The following is a 22,884-nucleotide window of genomic DNA, read 5'->3' on the forward strand; positions in this document are numbered from 1 at the left end:
ACAACTTCCTCGTTTCCGCAACGACGACCGAAAGCAGGCAGGCAGCTATGCGCCTCTCGGCCTCGCCTTCTCTTCGCCAATGTCCTCCCTCTCCAATGGCGTCGCCATCCGCTCGAGCCACGAAAACCACGCCGTGACGGGAACCCAAGCGACGCCGCCAGCCGCGCCGACCGTCCAAGATGCCAGCAACGCCGAGCAGCTGCGCGCCGCGCTGGCGGCCCTCCACGAGCGCGAAACCGCAATAACCGCACGGCTCGATGCCCTAGTTGCCTCGCAGGCCGACCTGTCCCGCGACCTCGGCCGGCTGGACCTGTTGCGTGCCGGGCTCGGCGCGCAGGTCATCGCTGCGCGGTCCGTCGGCAACGAGATGCTCTCCTCTGCGTCCGAGACGGCGGGTCGGCTGAGCGGGCGAGTCAAGCAGCTGGACCTGGAGAAGAGCCGCGTCGAGGACACGCTGGGCGTGGTGGAGCAGGTGGCCGAGCTCAAGGCCTGCGTCAACGGCGTCGTGGGCTCCATGGGCGCGCCGCAGGACTGGGAGGCTGCCGCGGGCTACCTGTCGAGAGCCAGCAAGGTGCCCGAGGAGATTGCGCGCGGCGCTTTTGCAGCCAGCATAGTGCCGAGCGTCGAGGTGCCGGACCCGCCGTGGGTGACGCTCGAGGGTGCGAGGGAGAGCTTGTGCGGCCTGTTCCTCCGCGAGTTCGACAAGGCGGCGAGCGACGGCGACGGCACAAAGGTCACACGTTTCTTCAAGCTTTTCCCCCTTATCGGGAGGGCAGACGTGGGATTGGACGTGTACGGGCGGTACGTCTGTCAGGGCGTGGCCGGCACCGCTCGGGCGACGCTCAAGGACAGCATCGGCGGGAACAACCGCAAGGAGGGCTTCTTCTACGCTAATGCCCTGACCAAGCTGTTTGAGCACATTGCCCAGATTGTCGAGGGCCACGGCGGACTCGTGGAGAGACACTACGGCACTGGCAAGATGGTTCGGGTCATCGAGCGGCTACAGATGGAGGCGGACGTTCAGGGCGGCATCATTCTCGACACGTGGAGCGATGAGCGTGGCGTGGATAGGAAGCTGACCGACGTCAAGAGCTACCCCTTTTCGTTCCTGGTGCAGAGCTTCCTGCCTCAGCCGCCGCGCGGCGGGACACCTAGGGTCAACTCGCCGGCGGTCGGCGCTGGCAACAACCCTCGGAACAGCGAGGACGAGGGGGTGAACATGAAGGAGGTGGATGGGCTGCTCAGCGAGATTGCCGTCATGCTCGGGCGGTGGTCGTTGTATACACGGTTTCTGTCGGGCAAGTGCATGGTAAGTTCAGTCGCAGGCGGATTGCAGCAAAGACATACTGACGGGCGTCAGGAACCGGGGACTGAAGACAACACGTTGGTCATCCCCGACTTGCTGGTCAAGTCCAACCTCTACCGCAAGGTCTCGTCCAAGCTGTCCTCTCCTTACAACGTCATGACCACTTTCTTCTTCCGCCGGTCAGTCGAGAAGGCGTTCCAACTAGACGAATACCCGAGCGGGCTATCGCTCAGCTTGAACAAACATCTCGAAGGAAATGCGCCCTACATAATCTTGGCGGTCGACGATGTTATGTACATTGCCAACACTGTTATACAAAAAACGCTGTCCACGTCGCAACGAGACGTCATCACGGCGGTTTTGCCCACCGTCGGTCGCGTGCTGGAATCAGACTTTGTCGGCATGATGCAGCGCAAGATGCGAGACGAGTCGTACCCCAAGGCCATCATCCAGGGAGGGTTCCCGCCGGAGGATAAGATTATACAGTTCATCGTTCTCATCAACAGTCTGGACGTGGCCAACGAGTACCTGCAGAGGATCATCGGCGGGCGGATAGTGCCCGCTGAAGGTCAGGCCGGGGCGGTCACGCTACACCCATCGCTCAAGGACTCTTTTCCGTTTGATCGGGACGTTGGGTTGGTTGCCAAGGCGCTGCAGACGCTGGAGACGGCGGTGGTGTCCAAGTCGACGGAGCTGCTGAACGAGGGCATCCAGGTGTTGTTCAACCAGGTAGTCAAGGCACGACTGCGGCCTGTGCTGAGCGACACATTCCGGGACGCCGACTACACGCTGACAGAAGAGGAGCTGTCCGAGATGGCACAGCAAAACGACGAGACAGAGGAGGACTTGATGGACCAGGTGCGGCGGCGGTTCGAGCACGGCTGGGACCAGCTGATGAAAGCGCTCGCGCGGTTGATGACCTCGGGCACTTACAGTCACCTACTGGACCTCACGGCACGATACCTTTCCAGAGTGCTGGAGAAGCGTATCCTCAGCTACGGGGGCAAGACGACAGGATTCGGAGCGGTCCGCATGGAGAGGGACTTTACGGGCATCGTCGACACGGTGTCGCGGGGAGACTACGTGGTGAGGGAGGCGTTTGCGCGGGTGACGCAGCTCCTAATGGTGGCCAACATGGAGGACGATGAGTGGGAGGAGCTGCAGGCCGAAGGCGAGGGCGAGGGCGAGAGCGGGATCGAGTGGGTGCTTAGCGAGGAGGAGAGGAGGAGAGCACGCAGCCTCGTGGGGTGAGACAGCGATGGGCAGAGACGCATAGAAGTCTAAACAAGGTGGCCAATGCCATCCGATACAAGACAAAAAGTCCAGCAAGCCATGTATACCTGAATGCGCGTGTGCCCCAATTTTGATGAGAGGTTCCGCCGGGGACGAAGGAGGAGGAGGGGGAGGCGGAGGGCGGAGGAGGACGGCGGGAGAGCGACAACTTTTTTGTGGGACCGGCGAGGACGGCCTGAGTCAATCAACGCAGGACATGCGACGTCACCTTCACTCTCAGTGAGCAGCGAAAAAAAAGTTGACTCTCACCATGAAATTTCACGACCCTTGAACTCGCAACACTTAACGCCGCGCCACGACTTGCAGCAGCCTATGATCCCTCTGAAGATATATCCCGGCTCTCTGCTTACTACACCAACGATTCATTTCTTGCCATAGAGCACACTTTCGGCGTCTATCCAAGTTGGCGCATGCACACTTGCCTCGACTTACATCACCCGTCTTCATCCGCCGCCTCAGCCTTCCACGGCCCCTATCAACAACTGCGCGGTTAAGGCTCCCCTCCAACCCAGCCGCCGCCGCCATGGAGACGCGGGTCGTCCCCGTCCCGACGAGGAACCCACTAGGACGCTTCTCCGACGACGCCGGCAAGGGCGGCCTGGCCAGGCTGGACGAGTGGCGCATCAACCGGGACGACAACGACAACGGCACCGCGCTGGCCGCTCTGGAGCCGGCGGCCGAGTACCTCCGCGCGAGCGACACGCCCGTCGCGTTCCCCACCGAGACGGTGTACGGGCTCGGCGCGGACGCGACGCGGAGCGGCTCGGTCAGGGGCATCTACGCCGCCAAGGGCCGGCCGTCGGACAACCCGCTCATCGTCCACGTCGCGGACCTGCGGATGCTGAGGGCCCTGCTGCGACACGGAGATCGAGGCGCACATGGTGAGGAGCACAACAATAACAGCAACGAAAACGGCGTTGACGACGACGTCATACCCGCGCGGTACAAGCCCCTGCTGGAGCGGTTCTGGCCCGGCCCGCTCACCATCCTGCTCCCCAACCCGACGCCGTCGCCGCTCGCGCCTGAGGTTACCGCCGGCCTGCCCACCTTTGGCGTACGCATGCCCTCGTCGCAGCTGGCCCTCACCCTCATCAAGCTGGCGGGCGTGCCGCTGGCGGCGCCTTCGGCCAACGCCTCGACCAAGCCGTCGCCCACGGCGGCGCGCCACGTGCTCGACGACTTGGACGGGCGCATCGAGCTGATCCTCGACGGCGGGGCCTGCGACGTCGGCGTCGAGAGCACCGTCGTCGACGGCCTGTGCGACCCGCCCGTCGTGCTGCGGCCCGGCGGCGTGGGCATGGACGAGCTGCGGAGCTGCCCCGGCTGGGAGGGCGTCGTCAAGGCGTACAAGGACCAGAGCGAGGAGGGGAACAACAAGGCCGCGCCGCGCGCGCCGGGCATGAAGTACAAGCACTACAGCCCCAAGGCGCGGGTGGTGCTCTACGAGGCGTCGTGCGGCGAGGGAGGAGCCGGTGTCACGGCGGCCGATGCCGAGGACGCTGCGGCACGGCTGACGAGCAACGGGGACGCAACGTCGCAGACCAATGGCCACCCTTTCAGGAGGGTGGGTGTCATCCGGACCAAGAGGTGGAAGCCTGCGGCCGGGATTCGCTGCGACGACCTACGTCTCGAGGAGGACCACGCCGAAGCGCAGCCGCAGGCTGAGACGCCATACAGCGTATACACCGGCGGCCTGAAGGACGAGCAAGGGAGCATCGTCGGGCAGGTGTTCGACATAAGCCTAGGGACGGACACGAGGAAGATTGCCCACGGCCTGTTCTGGGCGCTGAGGGAGCTGGACCGCCGCGGTGCGGACACGATATTCGTAGACGGCATAGACGACGAGCTGGACATTGCGGCGGCCGTCATGAACCGCCTCCGCAAGGCGGCATCCGAGACTAGAGCATAAGAGGCCCTCAAGGGGAGGGAGGGCCCATGACCACCACGCACAGATAGATTTTTTTTTTTTTTTTTTTTTTTTTTTTGCATATACCCTTGCCAACCTTTTTGACGTTTCTATCAATGGCATGAAAAGGAACAACCCCCCCGGATCAAACTCACGGGGTATTTCATTGACGCTAGAACAACCGTGACGAGTTTTCTTTTCACCCGACCAAGACCGACCAAGAAATCTAACCCCGTCCGCGTGTGCGCGCGCGTTCAGAGGCCCTGCCGTAGCCAGTCGGCCAGCTTGGACTTGCCCAGCTGGGCGAGGTTGTTGACGCCCTGCTCGCTGAGGTCGATGCGGCCGAGGGGCACGTCCTGGGTGGGTGCGCGGCTGACGCGCTGGACGATGATGGTGGGGTCCGTCTCGAGGATGATGCCGTCGTCGACGACCTCGTCGATGGCGAGAGAGACGAGGTCGTAGTTTTCGATGATTGTCCTCTTATCGACGGATTGCCTTTTTTCTTTCGTTAGCCAACAATCCATGCCGTGACGATGCCACGGTGTTGCGATCAACCCCACCGAGGGTTTAAGGGGTGGAGAGAGGCGGCGACGACGACTGGGACGACGTACTTGAACAGCAGGTGCAGGGAGTCGCGCAGGGCGAGGACCGTGTTGTAGAGCAGAATCTCGTTCTCGTCGAGGCTGCCGACGACGTAGATCATGACGTCCGACTCGAGCTTGTAGAGTACGATCCGGTTGTCGTAGAGGATGATGTCGCCCGTCTGCTTGGCCGTCTTGTCGATGAGGCCCTTTTCAAAGGCCTTTTGCGCCTTGAGGTCCGGGTAGGGGTTGGACGAGGAGCTCGCGCCGCCTGTGTGGATGCAGTCTGCGTCAGCACACGAACGATCTGTAGATTACGACCTGCGATGCCTGCGATGCGATTGTTTGCGCGGGCGTGCGAGGCAATGGGCAATCGGGGAGTGGTCGGTCGGCCGTCGTCGTCGTAGTCAACCAGGGAGGGATGGGACGGGGGGGGGGATGCGCTTCGAACGTACCGGCGGCGGAGGCGGTGCTGTGCGGCGGGGAGTAGTATTTGGCAAAGATGCGGGAGCCATCCTCGGTGCTGAGGATCAGGACGGCCTGCACCGAGAAGAGGGTCATTCCGGGAGACATGGTTGCGGCGGGCGGGTGGGCGGCGAAGGGGGGTGGTTTGCGGGCGCGCGGGTGGGATGTGGTTGTGATGCTAGCTGAGGTGGCCTCGACGACGTCGCAGGTGAGGTGCGGCGCGGCTGCTGCAGGTGGTGCTGTCGCTGTTGCGGCCACCTCTGTCATCACTGGCTCGCCCGCTGTTCAGAGGCCGAGTTGTGGAGCACGGGCAGGCTCTCTCGCCCAGGCGTAGCCTTCAGAGCCCCTGGGCACGGCACCTCTCACCACGACAGCACGCACGGGCGATAAAGGTACACCCTTTAGAGAAGCACAAATTGCGGGCAAGAAGTATCATGAAAAGGCCAGTTCATCTACTCGACTAAATTCCTGTTTTTACTGGGAATCCAATGTGTCTTGGGGCTGTCAATCAATGTCCTTTACAGCCAGCCTGCCCAAGTGTGCTTCTGTACTACGGGTGCCCGCGATGATTTTTGAGGCTCGACGCTGGCCCCTGGTCCTGGTCAACCTCGTGCACCGCCACGTAGCAAGCCACACTTCACAGGGGTGTTGTCGGGTGGCGGTACAACCTTTTGCCGCCCTGGGCTGTGGTGTGGGGCTCCAAGAGACGCGTGCGCACGGACCAGGTTACCGCCTTTGCTAGTTTAATTGGCACCAGGCGCGTCGGGAAACCACTTTACGCGTCCCGCAGCGCTTGACGCGACCCCTGCCCTGCCGTGCCTGCCCTTTTTCCTCCTCCCTCCCACCAACTACGTCTTCACCTGCCCTTGCCCCTCGTCTCGGCTTCTGGGCTCAACGACCTCCGCCGTGCCATCTCCAATCCTCGGTTTCACCACCACCGCAACGGAGCAAAGGAGAGCACATCCAACCAGACAGCCAGCAACATGTCGTCGCCGTCCCATCGCCGGCAGCGCAGCTCGCAGTCAGCGACCCCCCGCCGCTCTGCGCGCCAGTCCGAGGCAGCGGGCACGCCTCGCCAGTCGTCGCAGCTCGCCTCCAGCCCGCTCTTCTACCAGTCCTCGCCTGCGCCTTCGGGGAGCGCTCAGCACAATGGCGCCGCTGAGGAGGTCTCGTCGCCTCTGCGCCAGATGACGGACAGCCAGGATACGCACGGCAACGGGGCCACGCCGAGCTCGCCATTGCGGCAGATGACGGGTTCCCAGACGCCTACTCATGATCCGCAGCGCACGCCGAGGGCCAGTGGCGGACTCACAGGAGGTACGCGCTGCAATTGGCTTTCAGTCTCTCATGCGACTGCCCTGCTAATCTGCTTTAGAATCGTCGCCGATTCGATATGAGCCCAGCTCCAGTCCCGGTCGATCACTTCGCCACCAGTCCGAGCTGCGCAGCGAGAGCAGTGGTCTCTTTGTCGGCTCACAACGAGGCAGCGCAGCCCATCGCCGAGGCGACATCAACTCGGACGCCCTCAGGACGCCTCGCGCCCCTCGCCGTGTCATCCTCGACGATGCGGGTCGCGTGGTTCGCGAGGGCCAGACCCCAGGTTCCGATGCCGCCTCCTTCTCCAACCGCGACCCCAACACCTCCGAAGCGGATCATCTTGGCGGCCAAGGACAGAGCCTCATCTGGGGCACCACCGTGTCTATCGATGATACCTTTGCCTCTTTCAAAGACTTCCTGCGCAACTTTACGCAAAAGTACCGCATGTATCGAGACGGTGTACCTGACGCAGACGTTGCTGCTGCGCCAGATGCCGAGTCGAAGCCGTACTGGGAAGCCCTCGAGAACATGCTTCTTCTCGGCACCACGAGGCTGTACCTCGACATCTCCGATCTTAACATCTATCCTCCCACTCGCAAGCTGTGGCATCAGATCCAAGCCTACCCGCAAGAAATCGTGCCCGTCATGGATCAGTCCGTTCATGATCTCATGGTTGAGATTGCCCGCAACGAAGGCCTCAGGAGCCGGCCTAGCCAGAGCAGCGCGGGTAATCACGATACGCAGCAAAGCACACAGAGCTCGGAGCCGGTATTCCCAAGCTCAGACAGGCCCGAAGACCCTGCGACGCCGCGGCCGACCCAAGAGCAGCAGCCCTCGCTTGAGGACCAGGTAGCCTCATCGATCTACGTCGTGCGGCCGTTTGGCCTCGACAAGACGACAAACTTGAGAGATCTCAACCCTTCGGGTATGTATCTAAACCACGCCACCCTCATGAGAATTGAAACTGACAACCACAGACATGGATCGGTTGATCTGCATCAAGGGCCTCGTCATCCGAACGACTCCCGTCATCCCGGACATGAAGGACGCCTTTTTCCGATGCAACGTCTGCAACCACTCCGTCAACGTTGGCCTCGACCGTGGCAGGATTCGCGAGCCCACCGAGTGCCCCCGCCAAATCTGCGGCCAAAAGAACTCGATGCAAATCGTTCACAACCGCTGTTCTTTTGAGGACAAGCAAGTCATCAAGCTTCAAGAGACGCCCGATGCCGTGCCTGCTGGTCAGACGCCGCACTCGGTTTCCGTCTGCGTCTACAACGAGCTGGTCGACTTCTGCAAGGCCGGTGACCGCGTCGAGCTCACCGGCATCTTCCGAGTCAGCCCCGTTCGTGTGAACCCCCGTCAACGGGCCATCAAGAGCGTGTACAAGACGTATGTCGACGTCCTGCACGTCCAGAAGGTTGACAAGAAGCGCATGGGTGCCGATCCTTCCACCCTCGGCGTGGAAGGCGAGGAGGACGGCGAAAAGGACGGCAGCGACGTCCAGGAGACGCGCAAGGTCTCCCCTGAGGAGGAGGCCAAGATCCGGGAGACCGCCGCCCGCGACGACATCTACGAGCTCCTTGCGCGGTCGCTCGCCCCTTCGATCTACGAGATGGACGACGTGAAGAAGGGCATCCTCCTGCAGCTCTTCGGTGGCGCCAACAAGACCTTCTCCAAGGGTGGCAGCCCCAAGTACAGAGGCGACATCAACGTGTTGCTCTGCGGCGACCCGTCCACGTCCAAGTCACAGCTTCTCTCGTACGTCCACAAGATTGCCCCGCGAGGCATCTACACCAGCGGCAAGGGATCTTCGGCCGTCGGTCTCACGGCGTATGTTACGCGCGACCCGGAGACGCGGCAGCTCGTGCTCGAGTCGGGTGCCCTTGTCCTGTCCGATGGCGGTGTGTGCTGCATCGACGAGTTTGACAAGATGTCTGACGCGACCCGCTCCGTCCTGCACGAAGTCATGGAGCAGCAGACGGTGTCAGTCGCCAAGGCCGGCATCATCACCACCCTGAATGCCCGAAGCAGCATTCTCGCCTCTGCCAACCCAATTGGCAGTCGATACAACCCTGATCTCTCTGTCCCTCAAAACATCGACCTCCCTCCCACCCTTCTTTCTCGTTTTGATCTTGTGTACCTCATCCTTGATCGGGTCGACGAGAAGACGGACAAGCGGCTCGCCAAGCATCTCCTCTCCATGTACCTCGAGGACAAGCCGCAGTCTGCCCAGACCAATAACGACATCCTCCCGGTTGAGTTTCTTACCTCGTACATCTCCTTTGCGCGCTCCCACATCCACCCCACAATCTCCCCAGAGGCGGCGCGGGAGCTCGTCGAATGCTACGTGGCCATGCGCTCCCTGGGCCAGGACGTCCGCGCCGCCGAGAAGCGCATCACGGCTACGACGCGACAGCTGGAGAGCATGATCCGTCTGGCCGAGGCGCACGCCAAGATGCGCCTCTCGGAGACGGTGACGCGCGACGACGTGCGCGAGGCGAACCGCCTCATCCAGAGCGCGCTCAAGACAGCGGCGACTGACTCCCAGGGCCGCATCGACATGAGCCTCCTGACCGAGGGCACGAGCGCCGCCGACAGGAAGCGCCGCAGCGAGCTCCGGGACGCGGCGCTGCGCCTGCTCGACGAGATGACGGCCGGCGGCGGCTCCGTCCGCTGGGGCGACGTTGCCAAGCGCCTGAGCGAGGGCGCCAGCGTGCCCGTCGAGACGGCCGAGTTCAACGAGGTGATGCGCGCCCTCGAGACGGAGAACCTCATCGCCGTGACGGGTGAGGGCGCGAGGCGGAGCGTGAGGAGGGTCACGGGCGTGGCCTGATGAGTGGACGGCGTGTGCGTGTGCGCGTGTCTGTGATGGGATCCAATGTGAGGCGTATCATGAATGTGCGGGAACGAGTCTCATGGGCGGGCGGCAAGGGTATATCTGATCTACACTTTGGGCGTTGGGCAATGTCAATGATGGGGGTCTGCTAGAGTTTATGTACGTGGACAGACATGGTAGATAATGACTGTCGGAATGCATCTTTGCAAGATTCATTGTATTACAGGATCCGTCATCTCGCCGTGGTACTGTGTTGTATGTCCCCTCGTCCCACAGGACCTTTCGGACCCCCTTAGCGCGATGGCTGGCGATGGACAACAGCATTTGTTTGTTTGTTTGAATCAGTGTGATTGCGCTGCCTGATATCGAGTACAGTCTTGTTATGCAAGATGAAGATGCCCTCGTTCGCCAACACCCCGAGCTTTCCCAACGACGCTTTCCCAGGATACACTCCCTCCAACTACACACCCTATTACCGTCTCGACTGCCCCTTTCCCGCAGCAAGCAAATGATGAAGAACAGACGACGATGATGCACCGACCGCTCCCGCCCAAACGCACTTCATACAAGGGAATATACACAACACCTGTCCCCCCGTCCCCCGCCCCCTCCTCGGGCTAGGCTCAACACCCATCTACCAGATGCCCCTCTCGCGGCCCTCAAACGCAAAGTTGAGCGCAACGGCGACGACCAGGGAGACGCACAGCACGCTGGGGCCCCACTTGTCGTAGTACTTGGCCGCCTTGCGGTTGCGGATCGAGCGGCTCCGGTAGAGGTAGATGCCGACCGAGTAGCAGAGGCTGAGGATGGCGAGGAGCGTGAAGATGCCGGCCACCCAAAAGGACGTGGGCGTCGGGTGCGTGCCAAAGTTGAGCAGCGTCACGGCAATGGTGCCGATGTAGATGGAATACTCGAGCTGCAGGCGGACAGTGTTAGCAAGTGGAAGGGTGGTTTAGCTGTCTCGGGAGGGAGGGAGGGAGGCTTACCCATCCGAGGAACGTTCTCTCGGCGGCGAAAAAGACCTTGGGCTCGACGCGCACAGGCACGTAAATCTTCTTGCCCGGGGGTGCCCGGAACTTCTTCGTGTGCACCGGCCCAGAGCCAAACAGCATCTCTGTCCTGGCGCTGCGGGGTACCTGAGTGGCGCGAGGCGCGGGCACGAGGTGCTTCATCACGTTGAGGGTGCCGTGTCCAAAGGCACGAGCCTTGGTCGAGATGAGCGTGTGGTAGTAGTGCCATCCGCCGACTCGGCGAGCCTCCTCCAACTCGTAGTTTTCGTCATACTCGTCGTCCGAGTCGTAGATGGGGAAGTCTTCATCAGCCGTTGGTAGGTCAACCGTCTGGCCCTCGGTGTCTGTCGGCGCCGGCAGCGCCCCTCGGCTGGATTGACCATTGGTAGACGGCCGAGCTCCGTGCCTCTGCACTTCCTCTTCGTCCGAGTCGATGTCCTCCTCGTCGTCGTCCGAGGTTGTCGTGGTCCCGGACATGCCGGGCCGGTGAATGCCAAAGTCGTGCGCGACCGGCTTCCGGATGTCCACGTCCATCTGCGGCATCCAGAAGGGCAGGAGGTTGATGCGGTCAGGGAAGAGGCATGCCGTGCCGTGGATAAACTTGGAGAACTTCGGCACCGCCTCGACCAAGTGCGACGAGATGAGCTGCCTAACCCACTCGGGCGGCTCTTGTCCCATTTGTGTCTGCAGCTTGACTTCGAGAACGGCGTATGGGAACCGCACGATGTCCTCGGGGGGTAGTTGCGAGAAGGGATAGTCGATGCCAATGTCCATTCGTCGCCAATTGTCGCCAGAGCGCTTCCGGCCGTCGAGGTTATCTTCTCGAACCATGGTGAGCTCGGTATCCAGGGATATCCGAACACGGGCATCTGCGGGGAGCTGGAAGGCTGTCCGGTTGTAGAAAGAGCGGCAGACGGGCTTATAACCTTTCTTCAAGACCGAGTACTGGATCTCGGACGCCAGCCGCTCGTCTTCCGCGATGGCCTTTTCCGACTTCTTGCCCTCCTTGCGAGCCTTCTCAAAGATGGCGGCAGGAAGCAGCTCACCCCGCATGTAGGCGTTGACGTTCTTCTCCTTGATGGCGAATCGCGCCTTTACCGACTTCTCGCCGGTCCAGTCCTCGCGGTGGGTCTTGCGCTCGACAAAGATTGTCTCTGTCTGCATGCCACCGTACCAGCGGAGACGGATAGCCTCGGCGCCTTCGCTCTTTTTCAGGCGCCCCTCGTACAGATCCCACTTTTGTGGGTTGTCGTAGTAGATGGAAGTGATGGCCGAGTCCGCCTGCTCAAACTCCTTGCTGGCGTTGAAGACGAGCACGGGGAGGTGCTTGAGGATGATGAGCTTCAGCTCTGTGACGTTGTCCGGGTGTACCCAATACTTGGTTGTCTGGCGGACAAAACTGGCCTGCGAGCCTCCGGCGGCGCTGTCACCTTTGACGGGGTTGCCACGGGTTCGGACTAGGTCGTACAGCTTCGACAGCTTGATGACGGAGGCGTCGTAGTTTTCCTTGTAGAAGGGCTTCGCCTTGAGTCGGGCATCGAACGCAGGGCGGAGGTGCCATCCCGTCATTTTCTGCACAAGTGTCAGCTAAAACAGAACGCAGTGCGCTCCGTAGCGGGGATCGACTTACGTCGTGCTTCTTGATGATCTTGTAGAAGCCCGTGTAGTTGAGCTGGACAAACTTGGCGAGGTCGTGGACGTCGGCGATGATATCGCTCAGGTCCTCCTCGAGCAACATAAACTCCTCCTCGCTGGGCCCTTCCTCGCTGAGGCCGCGCTCGTTGAGGCGATTGACGACGTCCTTGACCTCGCGCTCGCTCACGGCGATACGGCGGGAGATCTCCATGGCCTTGACCTGCTGCTTCGTGTGCACCTTTTCGAGCTCGGCCTCGAGCTTGCCGACGAAGCGCGTCTCGTCCTCCTCGGTCCACTCGTTGCCGCCATGGTCGCCTTCCTTGGGGGGGCCGGTGGCATTCTTAAGCTCGGCCTTGAGGCCGTTGTAGTCAATGTAGTACCATTGATACTCGCGTATGACGCTCGATCGCAGCTGCTCGCCGAACTTCATGACCACGACTCCAGGCCGGGCTCGGAACGTGCCGCCCGGTTTCGCTGCTTTCCAGGTCTTGTCGAGGGCTCTGAGGTCCTTGACAATCAGCATGGGACGGCCGGGTATTGATCAGGCGCGAAGGGGGGAGAAGCGGCACGGCGCGCGAACGTCTTCGAGACAAAGGACGAAGAGCATCAAAGGAAGGGAGCTGTCTCACCTGATGAGAAAATTTCCGGGCACCCGGGGTTTGCTGGCGCGCAGGACAAACCAGAGACAAAGGAGCCGCCGGCGGAGGTCACGATGTGGTTGGAGAAAGCGGCGAACCTCTGGATGGCTGCATTGGATCAGCCCGCCGCTATGGGCAAGCATTGGCGAATCACGGGGTCCACCACAGCAACGTGGGAGGGGCTCTCCAGCTATCGCCTGGGGGGCCTCTGCAGCGGGCGGGCCAGGGTGGTGATGGAGCCCACTGCCCGGGCTGGGCTGGAGCTTTCAGCGAGCAGGGCAGCTTGCGGGAGCGACTGCAAGCCCTGCCACGGCTGCAAGCCCGGGCGGGCAGCTAGTGGAAGGTTCCGTTCCGTCATCTGGGCAGTCTCGGACTCAGAACCGCCCCCAAGCCAGCGCCTGGAAGCAGCCATGCAGCCCCTCCCCTAGCGCGCTGGGTGGGCCGCATTCGGCGGCGCTCGTGGGCGGGGCCACGGCCGGGCCAGCGATTCTCGAACCGACACTTTTTTTCTCTGCGCTCCGAGTCGACGGGCCATCGGTCTATGATTCGAGATTGCCCGGTCACGGCCCGGCGCAGACGGCAGGAAATCACGGAGCTCCGGACTCTGTCGCGGAACGCCATCACCTTCCATTGAGTGCACTTGGTGTCTCTAAACCTCCCGTCGATAAGCGCCTCGAGCTTCTTCCCCCCACCACGCCAGCATGGCTCCCGCCGCCGCCCCCATCGACGACTCCATGCCCGCGCGCATCTCGCCCGACTGCCCGCAGGACGTCCGCGACGTGCTCTACCACGCCTGGGCCCACGACGTCTCCGGCTTGAAGAAGCTGCTCGACGTGCGCGGCAAGGCGAGCGCGCAGGACCCCACGACGGGCGAAACACCCCTCCACGCCGCCATCCGCGCCTGCGGGCCGGCCGAGACCACCGCCGCGACCGAGCAGCACGACGCAGACGACGATGCGGCCGAGGACGGCTGCGTCGAGGAGGCGCGGGAGACGCTCCAGGAGCTGTTCTTCTCGGGCGCCATCTGGAACGACGTCGACGCCAACAACGAGACGCCCGGGTGCGTCGCCCGGCGGCTGGGCCGTAAGGCCCTCTACGACATGTGCGTCGACGCGGGCGTGCGCGCGGAGCTGCTCTTCTCCCTGATGGGCGACTACGAGGAGCTGTCGTCGGGCTCCGACGCGGGAGAGGATGACACCGCGGAGGCAAATGGCAACGAGAACGGCGACGAGACCGCTGCGCCGGACGCGCAGGCCGAGGCCGAGGACGTCGACATGGCGGACGGCGACGGCGAGGACGACCGCAAGTTCGTCCCGCCCGATGCCAATGAGAAGACGGTGACGAGCGACGAATACCTCAAGTCCGACCTGACGTACGACGCGGACAAGCTGCTCGACGCGGACCTGAACGGTGTCATGATGGCCTGGGAGACGGACATAATGCGCCGCTCCGTCGAGGCGCTCATCCCCGGCGCCGAGCAGGGCAAGCGCATCCTCAACATCGGCTTCGGCATGGGCATCATCGACGGCATGTTCTCCGCGCTGAAGCCCTCGCGGCACCACATCATCGAGGCGCACCCGGGGGTGCTCGCGCACATCGCCGCGGAGCAGCCCGGGTCCGGATCCGGGTCCTCCAAGTTCGGCGCCGCGTGGGAGGCGAGCGGGCCCGAGGACGGCGCCTACAAGGTGCACGCCGGCCGGTGGCAGGAGGTGGTCCCCAAGCTGCTCGGGCAGGGCGAGGTGTACGACGCCATCTACTTCGACACGTTTGGCGAGGACTACGCGCAGTTGAAGCTCTTCTTCACCGAGTACGTGACGGGGCTGATGGACCAGGAGGGGCGCTTCAGCTTCTTCAACGGCCTGGGCGCCGACCGGAGGATATGCTACGACGTGTACACAAAGGTTGTCGAGATGCACTGCGCCGACGCCGGAATGGATGTCGAGTGGGAGGAGAGCGACGTCGACATGACCGCCCTCAAGGAGGAGGGGAAGGGCGAGTGGGAGGGTGTCCGGCGGCGGTATTGGACGCTCGACAAGTATCGGCTGCCGATATGCACATTTATGGGATAAACAGTTTAGACGGCTGCCGACATATGTCGATGAAGAGACGTCAGATTCGCCTCAGCTGCTATACTACTCATGAGTTGCAAACAAGAGCTCATATCCTGGCCACCGTGACTGGATCTATTTGAGAAATCTTTTCTGAACCTTTTTTCGCCCGCCCCCAAGGCACCCTGCCCTTGTCCTGATGGCAAGGGAACCTCAGCCTACCAGCCTCTGACTACTGGAAGTTCTCGGGGTGCAGGATACCAGCCATATTGCCTGCCTTGACACGCTTCAGGGTCAGGGCGGCGATCAGGGCGGCACCGACACCACTGCCGTCTTCGGCAGCAAGGATCTCAATGGGATCCTCTTCCTTGGGGTTGGTCTTTTCGGGCCAGTCGAGGATCTCGCGGAGCGCCTGGGCGCCGCGCGCCTTGAAGTGGGGGTACTTGTTGAAGACTGAGCCGTCGGCGCCGACGTGGCACGTCTTGTAATCCTTCTTTTTGCAAATGGCAGCGACGCCGCAAGCAGACAGGCGGGCGGCTCGGGTGCCAATGAGCTCGGCGAGCCGGCGGATCAGCTCAAGCTCGGGCAGTGTGCAGGTAATGCTGAGCTTGGAGTGGAACAGGTCAAACGTCTCCTGCAGATTCTCAAAGGGATCCCTGGCAAATATTAGCGAATCCAGGAGAATGGGGTCATGCGGCGGAGAGACTCACTCCTCGATGGCAGACAAAAAGGAAGAGTCCAGTGTGTATGCCTTTCGCAGGTGGGAAATGTCCTGGCCCTCAAAGATGTGCACGTCCTTGTTGTCGTGGAGGTCGACAAGGACCAAGCGGAAGATCTCGCCAAGGTACAGCCCAGCGATCATCTTCTCGAACGCCTGCTGGCCCGGACGAGGGGAGTCTCGGTCGATGATCTTGTCGAACTCGGTCCGGGGAAGCACCTTGTGCTCATTGTCGAAGGCTCCCCACTCGCAGTTAATAGCCATGGGCGTGTCAGGCGGCATGTTCATGTGGGCGAGCTTAGGAATCGAGCCGACATCCTCCATGTAGGCGGCGTTGCAACCGGTGCCAAAGATGCAGCCAATCTTCATCTTGGTGTCGGTGTAGGCGGACGCGATCATGGTTCCCGTGGTGTCGTTGATCAGGGCCGTCAGCTTGATGGGGACGCCCTAGAGAACACTCTGCTCAGCTTACGCTCCGCCCGATCCGTGAGCGTCGACTTACACGCTTAGCCAGCGCCGCTTCAAACATGGGCACGACGTTTTCACCCTCGACGCCAGAGATGTCGAAGCCCTTGGTCCAGCGCTGGAGGATGCCCTCGTCGATGTAGTTCTGGGTGGCAGGGTAGGAGAACGTAAAGCCCAGGGGTAGGGACTCGATGTTGCAGCCGCCATGGTGTGTCTCAATGAACCGGTACAGACAGTCGGCAATGTACTCCCAGAGCTCGTCGCTGTTGCCCGTCTTGAGCTCCTCGGGCATGCGGTACTTGGACTGCAAGATGTCGAACTCGGACTTTTGCTCAGTCAGGGTGATCTGGCAGACTCGCAGGTTCGTACCGCCCATGTCGAGGGCGAGGAAGGTCCCTGTCTCGTAGCCATCGGGGAACGACATGACCCAGGTCGGGTTCATGGGCTACATGGGTAGTCTGTCAGTCAAGGTCTTGCAGTTGAAGCGTGCTCGGCTTACAATGCTGCCGCCCTCGACGCTCAAGCCTGTAGATGCACGTTAACGCCGTCCATTGTGGCTTCTGATGGGCGACTAATTACCTTTGGCGAGCTCCGAAATAAAGTGGTTGGTGATTTCCTTGAGCTTCTTCTCGTCGACGGTGAAGATCTCCTCCAGGTGCCTGACCTGCTCCATCAGGTCCTGGGGGAAGTCCGTCTTAGACCCTGCCATCGCGACAGATATTGTTAGCGGCCGTCTGAACTGGGAAACACGAGGATCATCAGGCGGCTGAAGGTCAGGGTAGCGAGGAATCTGACGCGAGGTCTGGGACATGACAGACGAGCCGAGACGGTGGCCCTATGTATGTTCAGCCAGGCAGGCAACAACCCCGGCCCCAGGCGCCTTGCTGGGCAGTGAATCACGGACCATTCGGTCTCGTGTGGAAGTGGGCGTTGCTTGCAGCTATCTGCCATCCCACAGGTACGGCACACGCGGACGGAGACCGCGGGATGACGGAGTACCCGGGGAGGCATGACAGAAGGGGCTGAGGTCCAACACACCGGCCCCGGTTGTGCGACCCTCCACAGTAGGAAGGCACAGTCGCAGCATCGCTTCGCGGTATGTGACGAGTCTTCATGCGTCGGGCCGGAACCAGGGTCAACACGTTGAGACCAGTCGTGGTCATTGCGCCGAATCACATAGACGAGGCCAATGGGCCTCGAACGACAGCGGCGCGGTGCATGCCATGACCCAACATGCAGAGTGCAGCAAGCAAACAGGGAGCTCGAGACGAGGCTGGACGGGGATACACGCACCCTTCCTAGAAGGCGGCGGACGAGGTCCCAGGCCAACCATTTTGACGGGCGATGGCGGGGTTTGGAGGGGTAGCTCGACGAGTTGAGTGGGAGCTGGCTGAGGCGCGGCGGCACGGAGCGGGTATTCGCAGCAGCTGGATAGCCGGCGATGGAGCACAGGGCGACTTTGGTTCCGGGAGCGATGCTGAGACGGATGGAGGAGGGGGGAGGAGCAAGCGGTCAGAAAGAGCGAAGAAGAAGAGGGCTGCCCTGGACGTTGCAGCCGTCGCCTCAGGCTGGCTGGACGAACTGGTTGGGGGAGGGACTTGATCGAGGTGGGCGCCACACCTCGCAGGCTCGCCGTCACAGGCAGCCCGGACAACAGGGCACCTCAACGCGGCGGACGGGAGCAGCGGTGCGTACCTACTGCCGCTCGCTCCGCCCTGGGCAACGGAGCTCCCAGGCACGCGCCTCGCCTTACCTCCAGTGGGGGCGACCAGGGTCGGCGGCGCTGCTGGAGCGCATCCGGCCCCGCAGTGGGTGCCAGGTGAACCTATTGTGGCGGGTGAGACAGCGCCTGACAGTGGAGGAAGGCGTCTTGGACGTGCACCAGCCGTGCCATGCCAGAGCCAAGCCAGCACACCAGCCGGTCGAGCGTCGAGCCACTTCAAGGTTCGCCGTGGCGCCCTGCGGAGCTCCCTCGCCAGCGCTGGGCCTTTCCACGTTCCACCTATAACCACAGGCCCATTCTCGATTCCCGCATCCCGCCCACCGCCAACGCGGACGGAACCTGTCGTCCGCGACCGCCGGGGACCCAGCATCGGAACCTCGCCCGGGAGTGCCGGGTCATCTTTGACGACCGAGGAGGTCCCCGCGGGTAACAAAAAGTGTCGTGGCAGCCCGAAGTCCCGGGCCCGGCACCGTCGCAGTATATACATGACTCAATGCGCGCAATTGCAGGTCAGGCGTGGTGTTGGTGGACATGAGAGTTGACGTTTCACTGTATGTCAAGGTGCTTATCGCCGCTTTCGGCCAAGGTAGGTACCTGGCCTGCGTTCCAGGTTCCAGGGTCGTCGTCTTTGTCTCGAAGGTCCCTTGAAAACACAAGGCGCCAGAAAGCTGCAGGCGCGGAAACTGCACGGCTCTTTGTTCTCACAGTCGCAGACGGCTCTCTAACAGGATGCACGCCCGGCCGCAAGACGTCGAGGTGCCGGTGCAATTTTGCCCGCCATGAGGTGTTGATGCCACAGCGAGTCCAGCCACAGCCAGTGCCTGAAGGTGCTGGGGCGGCTCCCGCTGAGTGCTCCCACTGTAAGTGCCTGGGCCCGCCCGGAGCGGACCAACCTTTCCCCATCGAGCTGGCGAGGCACCGCGCCCTGATTGGCTGCGCCCAAGCTCCCAGGGCGGGCAGCTCGCCTCACCTCACTGGGCTGCCGCCAAAGGGGCAACGTGTGCAACTCCAGGCGCCGTCTCGGAAGCTAGCTTGTTGGCGCAACGGCCACGACACTTCCACCTCCATCCTCATCCGCCCCATCACACCGAACGGACGGACGCAGTCAATGAGTGCGCTCTCCCTCCGCTCGTCAACATGAAGCCCTTGTCACTCGCATCGGCGCTCTTTGGCCTGCTGGCGACCAGCGCCGCCGCCGCCGGGTCCCGGCCCAAGGTGACGCTGCCCGCCGAGTTCAAGCCGCCCCAGGTCTTCAAGAACGCCAATCTCGTCCACATCGTCTCGCTCGAGAAGAACTACGTCAAGGAGCAGGTCAACGTCCTCATCGAGAACGTCTCCAAGCAGCCCCAAGATGAATACTACCTGCCCTTCACCGCGGACCAAATGTCCCGAGTCGGCGGCTTCGAGGTCAAGGACCGCAAGGATACCACCGCCGGGCCATTTGTCGCCGAGCGAGTCGAGTACGACCCGAACAGGTGCGGTCATTTTCGCGTGTATTATGCCTCTTCCGTCCTGCTAACAATTGACCTCCAGCGACGTTCAGTACTTTCGCATCCGGCTCCCCGCGCCGCTAAAGGCCGGTGGCCAGCAGACCCTCGGCATCTCCTTCTACGTCCTCAAGGCCTACAGCCCCCTGCCCGCGTCCATCAAGCAGGACGAGCAGCAGTACCTCGTCTACGATTTCTCCGTCTACGCGCCCTCGGCGTATCCGACCCTGAAGCAGAAGACCGAAGTCAAGGCGCCGTCCTCCTCAATCCCCGACTATACCAAGATTGCCGGCAAGGATGGCAAGGGGTCGCCTCAAAAGCAGGGCTCCAAGCTCACCTACGGACCCTTCGACGAGAAGCCCGCGGGTGCCGTGTCGCCCGCGAGCGTCCGCTTCGAGTTTACCAAGTCGGTACTGCACATCGCCGACCTCGAGCGGGACATCGAGGTCAGCCACTGGGGCGGCAACGTCGCCTTTGAGGAGCGATACACGTTGATCCACCGCGGCGCCAACCTGTCGTCGCCTTTCAACCGGGTCAAATGGGCCCAGTCGCAGTACTTCAACCCGGCGAGCATGGCTCTCAAGGAGATGCGCTTCCCGCTCCAGGTCGGCAGCGTGGACCCTTACTTCACAGACGCCATTGGCAACGTGTCGACGTCTCGCTTCCGCAGCAACAAGCGCGAGGCTCTGCTGGAGCTGAAGCCTCGCTACCCAATCTTTGGCGGCTGGAAGTACCCGTTCACCATTGGCTGGAACTCCAACACTGCCAACCTGCTGCGCAAGACGGCCTCCGGAGGCTACGTGCTCAAGGTTCCGTTCATGGAGGGACCCAAGCAGGCTGAGGGCGTCGAGTACGAGCAGATCAACGTACGGGTGCTGCTGCCGGAGGGTGCTTCGTAAGTCTACCATGTTTGCTGTCATCCCGGATCGTAACTGACAGCGTAACAGAAATGTCAAGGTGTACACGGGCGTGCCTGAATCTTCCATCACCGAGTCCTCGGTGGGTGTTCACAAGACATATCTCGACACGATCGGCCGCACGGCGGTGACCATCAAGGCCCGCAACTTGGTCGATGAATTCCGAGACCGCGATCTCATCATCTCGTACGAGACATCGCTGTTTGATACGCTGAGGAAGCCCTTCATCGTCTTCTCCAGCATGATGACGGTGTTTGTGGCAGCTTGGGCTGTGAGCAAGGTGGAAGTTGGCTTTGCGAAGAAATGAGTGACGCGGAAGCGAGGGACAGTGTGCCCTAGGATGCGGTACCGGACATGTTTGGCATGGAGATATGATCTCGTGGCATGTACACTGTAACATCAATTGGCGTTTTAAAATGCGAGACACATGATAGACTGGAGTTGCTGCTCTGTGACGAAGTGGTTTTGCGAAGCCGGGCAGTGACGGCAAGATGGCTTGGAGACGGACTGGATGTCGCCGTGCCTGCAACGGGATCTGCCGATGGTTTTGGCTATTGATATATAGCAGCTAGGCCGGCTGCTGTAGCATCAACGTGGAATTACGTTGTATGAGCTGCAGGCTGGCTCGTAATCGCCATTGGTAGGGTACGAGGAGGGCGACGAGGGGCGACGAGGGTCAGACGCGATGATGATGATGGGGGTTTTGGTGGTGTGGGGAATGGGGATGCCCGCAGCCGCAGCTGGCCATAGCCACACTTGTATGCATGGTTCCATTGACAATGAACCAGGAGGGAGGCTGGTGGCCATGCGAGCAGCCTTGCATCGGGGCACGACGGGGTGAGGCAGGCCACCACCACGGGTGCTATAAGATGACGGGCTTTTCCTTTGGGGACGCAATGCTTGGCCATTGACTCGCTCTTTGTGCTTCCCTTTATTGCCCGTCAGCGTTCCGCTCACCATACACCACACACCCACGACCCCGAGCGACCTCTGTTGTCGACGCTCGCCGCACGCGTCTCACTCTATCCATCCATCCATCCCCATTGTCTAGACAGACTACGAAAAAAGCCCGCCATGTGCTTCTGGGGCGAGCCAAACACAAAGTACTACTACCACGAGGAGATCATCCCCGCGCGGCGGCACAACGGGCACCACCATCACCATGGCGGCCACCACCACCATCACCACCACCACGGGCACTCGCCGCGGGCGAGCTACACCAGCGTGACGAGGTCCCGGTACAGCAGCAGCAGCCCGCAGCTCGGCGGGGGGTACTACCGGCCGGCGTCGACGGGGCCCGTGGTCATTGAGGCGAGCCCGCGGCATCGGTACTAAGTTGGCCAGGCGGCCAGCAGCAGGCCGTGTGTCTCTCGACGGATGGACGCCATGCCCGCGTCTGGACATTTGCGCCGGACGATGGACGACGACTGCCGGATGCTACTCTGCTTAGATCCATATCTCTGGGATTATTACGTCGCGCGTGGGGTGGTGGTGGTGGTGGTGGTGGTGGTGGTGGTGGTGGTTTACCTAGCGGACGGTAGCTGCCGGATGGGCCGGCGGGCGCGGGAGAGACGTCATCGCCTGTAGCGGCCGGGGAGAGAGGCGTCTTGCTCTGGGGAGGCCCCCGTGGACGAAGTGAACGAACGATGAGCCATGACTGAATTTTTCTGTTATTTGTATGATTTGTTATGGGATTTTTCTACTCTACGAGAGGACGGGCTACAGGTCGGGCAACACGTGTAGAATGGCGTTGGGAAAGGGAACAGGGAAGGCTTTCATGATGGTCATAGAGGGTCGGAAAAGACCGAGACAGGAACGAACACACGCACACATCTCAAGCACACAACATCTCTCTAGTTTTGCCTGCAGCCCGTTGCCTCGTGTCTGAGTCTTTGCGCACCGTTGGCGGTCGCCAGGCTGCCCATTCAGCCCATCCAGCCAGCCAGGCCAGCCAAGCCAACAAGCCAACTTCTTCAGCAGCACGCCCAGTCATCCGTCCCTCCAAGCCCATCCATCCATCCATCCATCCATCCAGTCGAGCGCACGGCGCGAGCGAAGAAGCGGGTGGTGGCGCAAGGCAATCGTGCAGCCGAACCGGCCAAACCCAACTCGGCGGGGTCAGCTTGGCTCTTCTGGAGAGCTTCACCGGGCAATGACATCATGGCGCATTCCGTCAACCACCGTCACCACCGGACGCGGGCCGGCCTGGGCCCTTGCCATCATTGCCATGCCTGGCATGCCCTGCCCGCCTGCCTGTCTGCCTGTCTGCGTGCCAGAATCTATGGCACCCCCAGCCCCAGCCCCGGCCTGACGCTCCCATCGGGGCGCCGCGAAGCTTGTGCTGTGTGCAGATGGTTTTGCAAGCGTGCACGCCCGCGCAGCACCAGCAGCGCTCCCAAGCCGTGGGTGCGAAACCCCCCGTGCCCGTCTCGAGGGGAAGCAGAGGGGGCCCTCGCGCGGGCGGTGCGGCCAGCAGCGACTACGTAACGGGCGCCGTAGCTTCGTCGCAGGAGGTGGGTTCCTTTACGTATCTCCG

The 22,884-nt window shown here is 61.9% G+C and overlaps 8 protein-coding genes across 8 annotated transcripts; 5 read left to right on the top strand and 3 right to left on the bottom strand.

Annotated features, from left to right (window-relative positions):
- Positions 1–79: 79 nt before the first annotated feature.
- On the top strand, positions 80–2,557 carry PLICBS_002452 (uncharacterized protein; the record flags this gene model as incomplete). Its single annotated transcript, XM_065600019.1, has 2 exons — positions 80–1,309; positions 1,361–2,557. The coding sequence occupies 2 exons, from the start codon at positions 80–82 to the stop codon at positions 2,555–2,557; spliced, it is 2,427 nt and encodes an 808-aa protein (XP_065456091.1).
- A 565-nt stretch (positions 2,558–3,122) lies between these two features.
- Positions 3,123–4,508, top strand: PLICBS_002453 (uncharacterized protein; the record flags this gene model as incomplete). Its single annotated transcript, XM_018322131.2, has 1 exon — positions 3,123–4,508. The coding sequence occupies one exon, from the start codon at positions 3,123–3,125 to the stop codon at positions 4,506–4,508; it is 1,386 nt and encodes a 461-aa protein (XP_018179611.2).
- A 251-nt stretch (positions 4,509–4,759) lies between these two features.
- Positions 4,760–5,659, bottom strand: PLICBS_002454 (Golgi-to-ER vesicle coat component; the record flags this gene model as incomplete). Its single annotated transcript, XM_018322132.1, has 3 exons — positions 4,760–5,000; positions 5,117–5,357; positions 5,542–5,659. 3 exons carry the CDS (start codon positions 5,657–5,659, stop codon positions 4,760–4,762), a joined length of 600 nt encoding a protein of 199 aa, XP_018179612.1.
- Positions 5,660–6,534: 875 nt separating this feature from the next.
- PLICBS_002455 (uncharacterized protein) lies at positions 6,535–9,704 on the top strand (the record flags this gene model as incomplete). Its single annotated transcript, XM_018322133.2, has 3 exons — positions 6,535–6,868; positions 6,927–7,793; positions 7,846–9,704. The coding sequence occupies 3 exons, from the start codon at positions 6,535–6,537 to the stop codon at positions 9,702–9,704; spliced, it is 3,060 nt and encodes a 1,019-aa protein (XP_018179613.1).
- Positions 9,705–10,341: 637 nt separating this feature from the next.
- PLICBS_002456 (vacuolar transporter chaperone) lies at positions 10,342–12,875 on the bottom strand (the record flags this gene model as incomplete). Its single annotated transcript, XM_018322134.2, has 3 exons — positions 10,342–10,623; positions 10,694–12,289; positions 12,348–12,875. The coding sequence occupies 3 exons, from the start codon at positions 12,873–12,875 to the stop codon at positions 10,342–10,344; spliced, it is 2,406 nt and encodes an 801-aa protein (XP_018179614.1).
- Positions 12,876–13,691: 816 nt separating this feature from the next.
- On the top strand, positions 13,692–15,059 carry PLICBS_002457 (arginine N-methyltransferase 2; the record flags this gene model as incomplete). The annotated part of the gene is made up of 1 exon (XM_018322135.2): positions 13,692–15,059. One exon carries the CDS (start codon positions 13,692–13,694, stop codon positions 15,057–15,059), a length of 1,368 nt encoding a protein of 455 aa, XP_018179615.2.
- Positions 15,060–15,270: 211 nt separating this feature from the next.
- PLICBS_002458 (hexokinase A) lies at positions 15,271–16,930 on the bottom strand (the record flags this gene model as incomplete). Its single annotated transcript, XM_018322136.2, has 5 exons — positions 15,271–15,694; positions 15,749–16,203; positions 16,259–16,666; positions 16,721–16,746; positions 16,801–16,930. 5 exons carry the CDS (start codon positions 16,928–16,930, stop codon positions 15,271–15,273), a joined length of 1,443 nt encoding a protein of 480 aa, XP_018179616.2.
- A 2,151-nt stretch (positions 16,931–19,081) lies between these two features.
- PLICBS_002459 (dolichyl-diphosphooligosaccharide--protein glycosyltransferase subunit 1) lies at positions 19,082–20,655 on the top strand (the record flags this gene model as incomplete). Its single annotated transcript, XM_018322137.2, has 3 exons — positions 19,082–19,419; positions 19,478–20,326; positions 20,379–20,655. 3 exons carry the CDS (start codon positions 19,082–19,084, stop codon positions 20,653–20,655), a joined length of 1,464 nt encoding a protein of 487 aa, XP_018179617.2.
- Between the last annotated feature and the right edge of the window lie 2,229 nt (positions 20,656–22,884).

Source organism: Purpureocillium lilacinum (assembly GCF_023168085.1).
Source record: "Purpureocillium lilacinum CBS 284.36 DNA, scaffold_2, whole genome shotgun sequence".
Classification (NCBI taxonomy): domain Eukaryota; kingdom Fungi; phylum Ascomycota; class Sordariomycetes; order Hypocreales; family Ophiocordycipitaceae; genus Purpureocillium; species Purpureocillium lilacinum.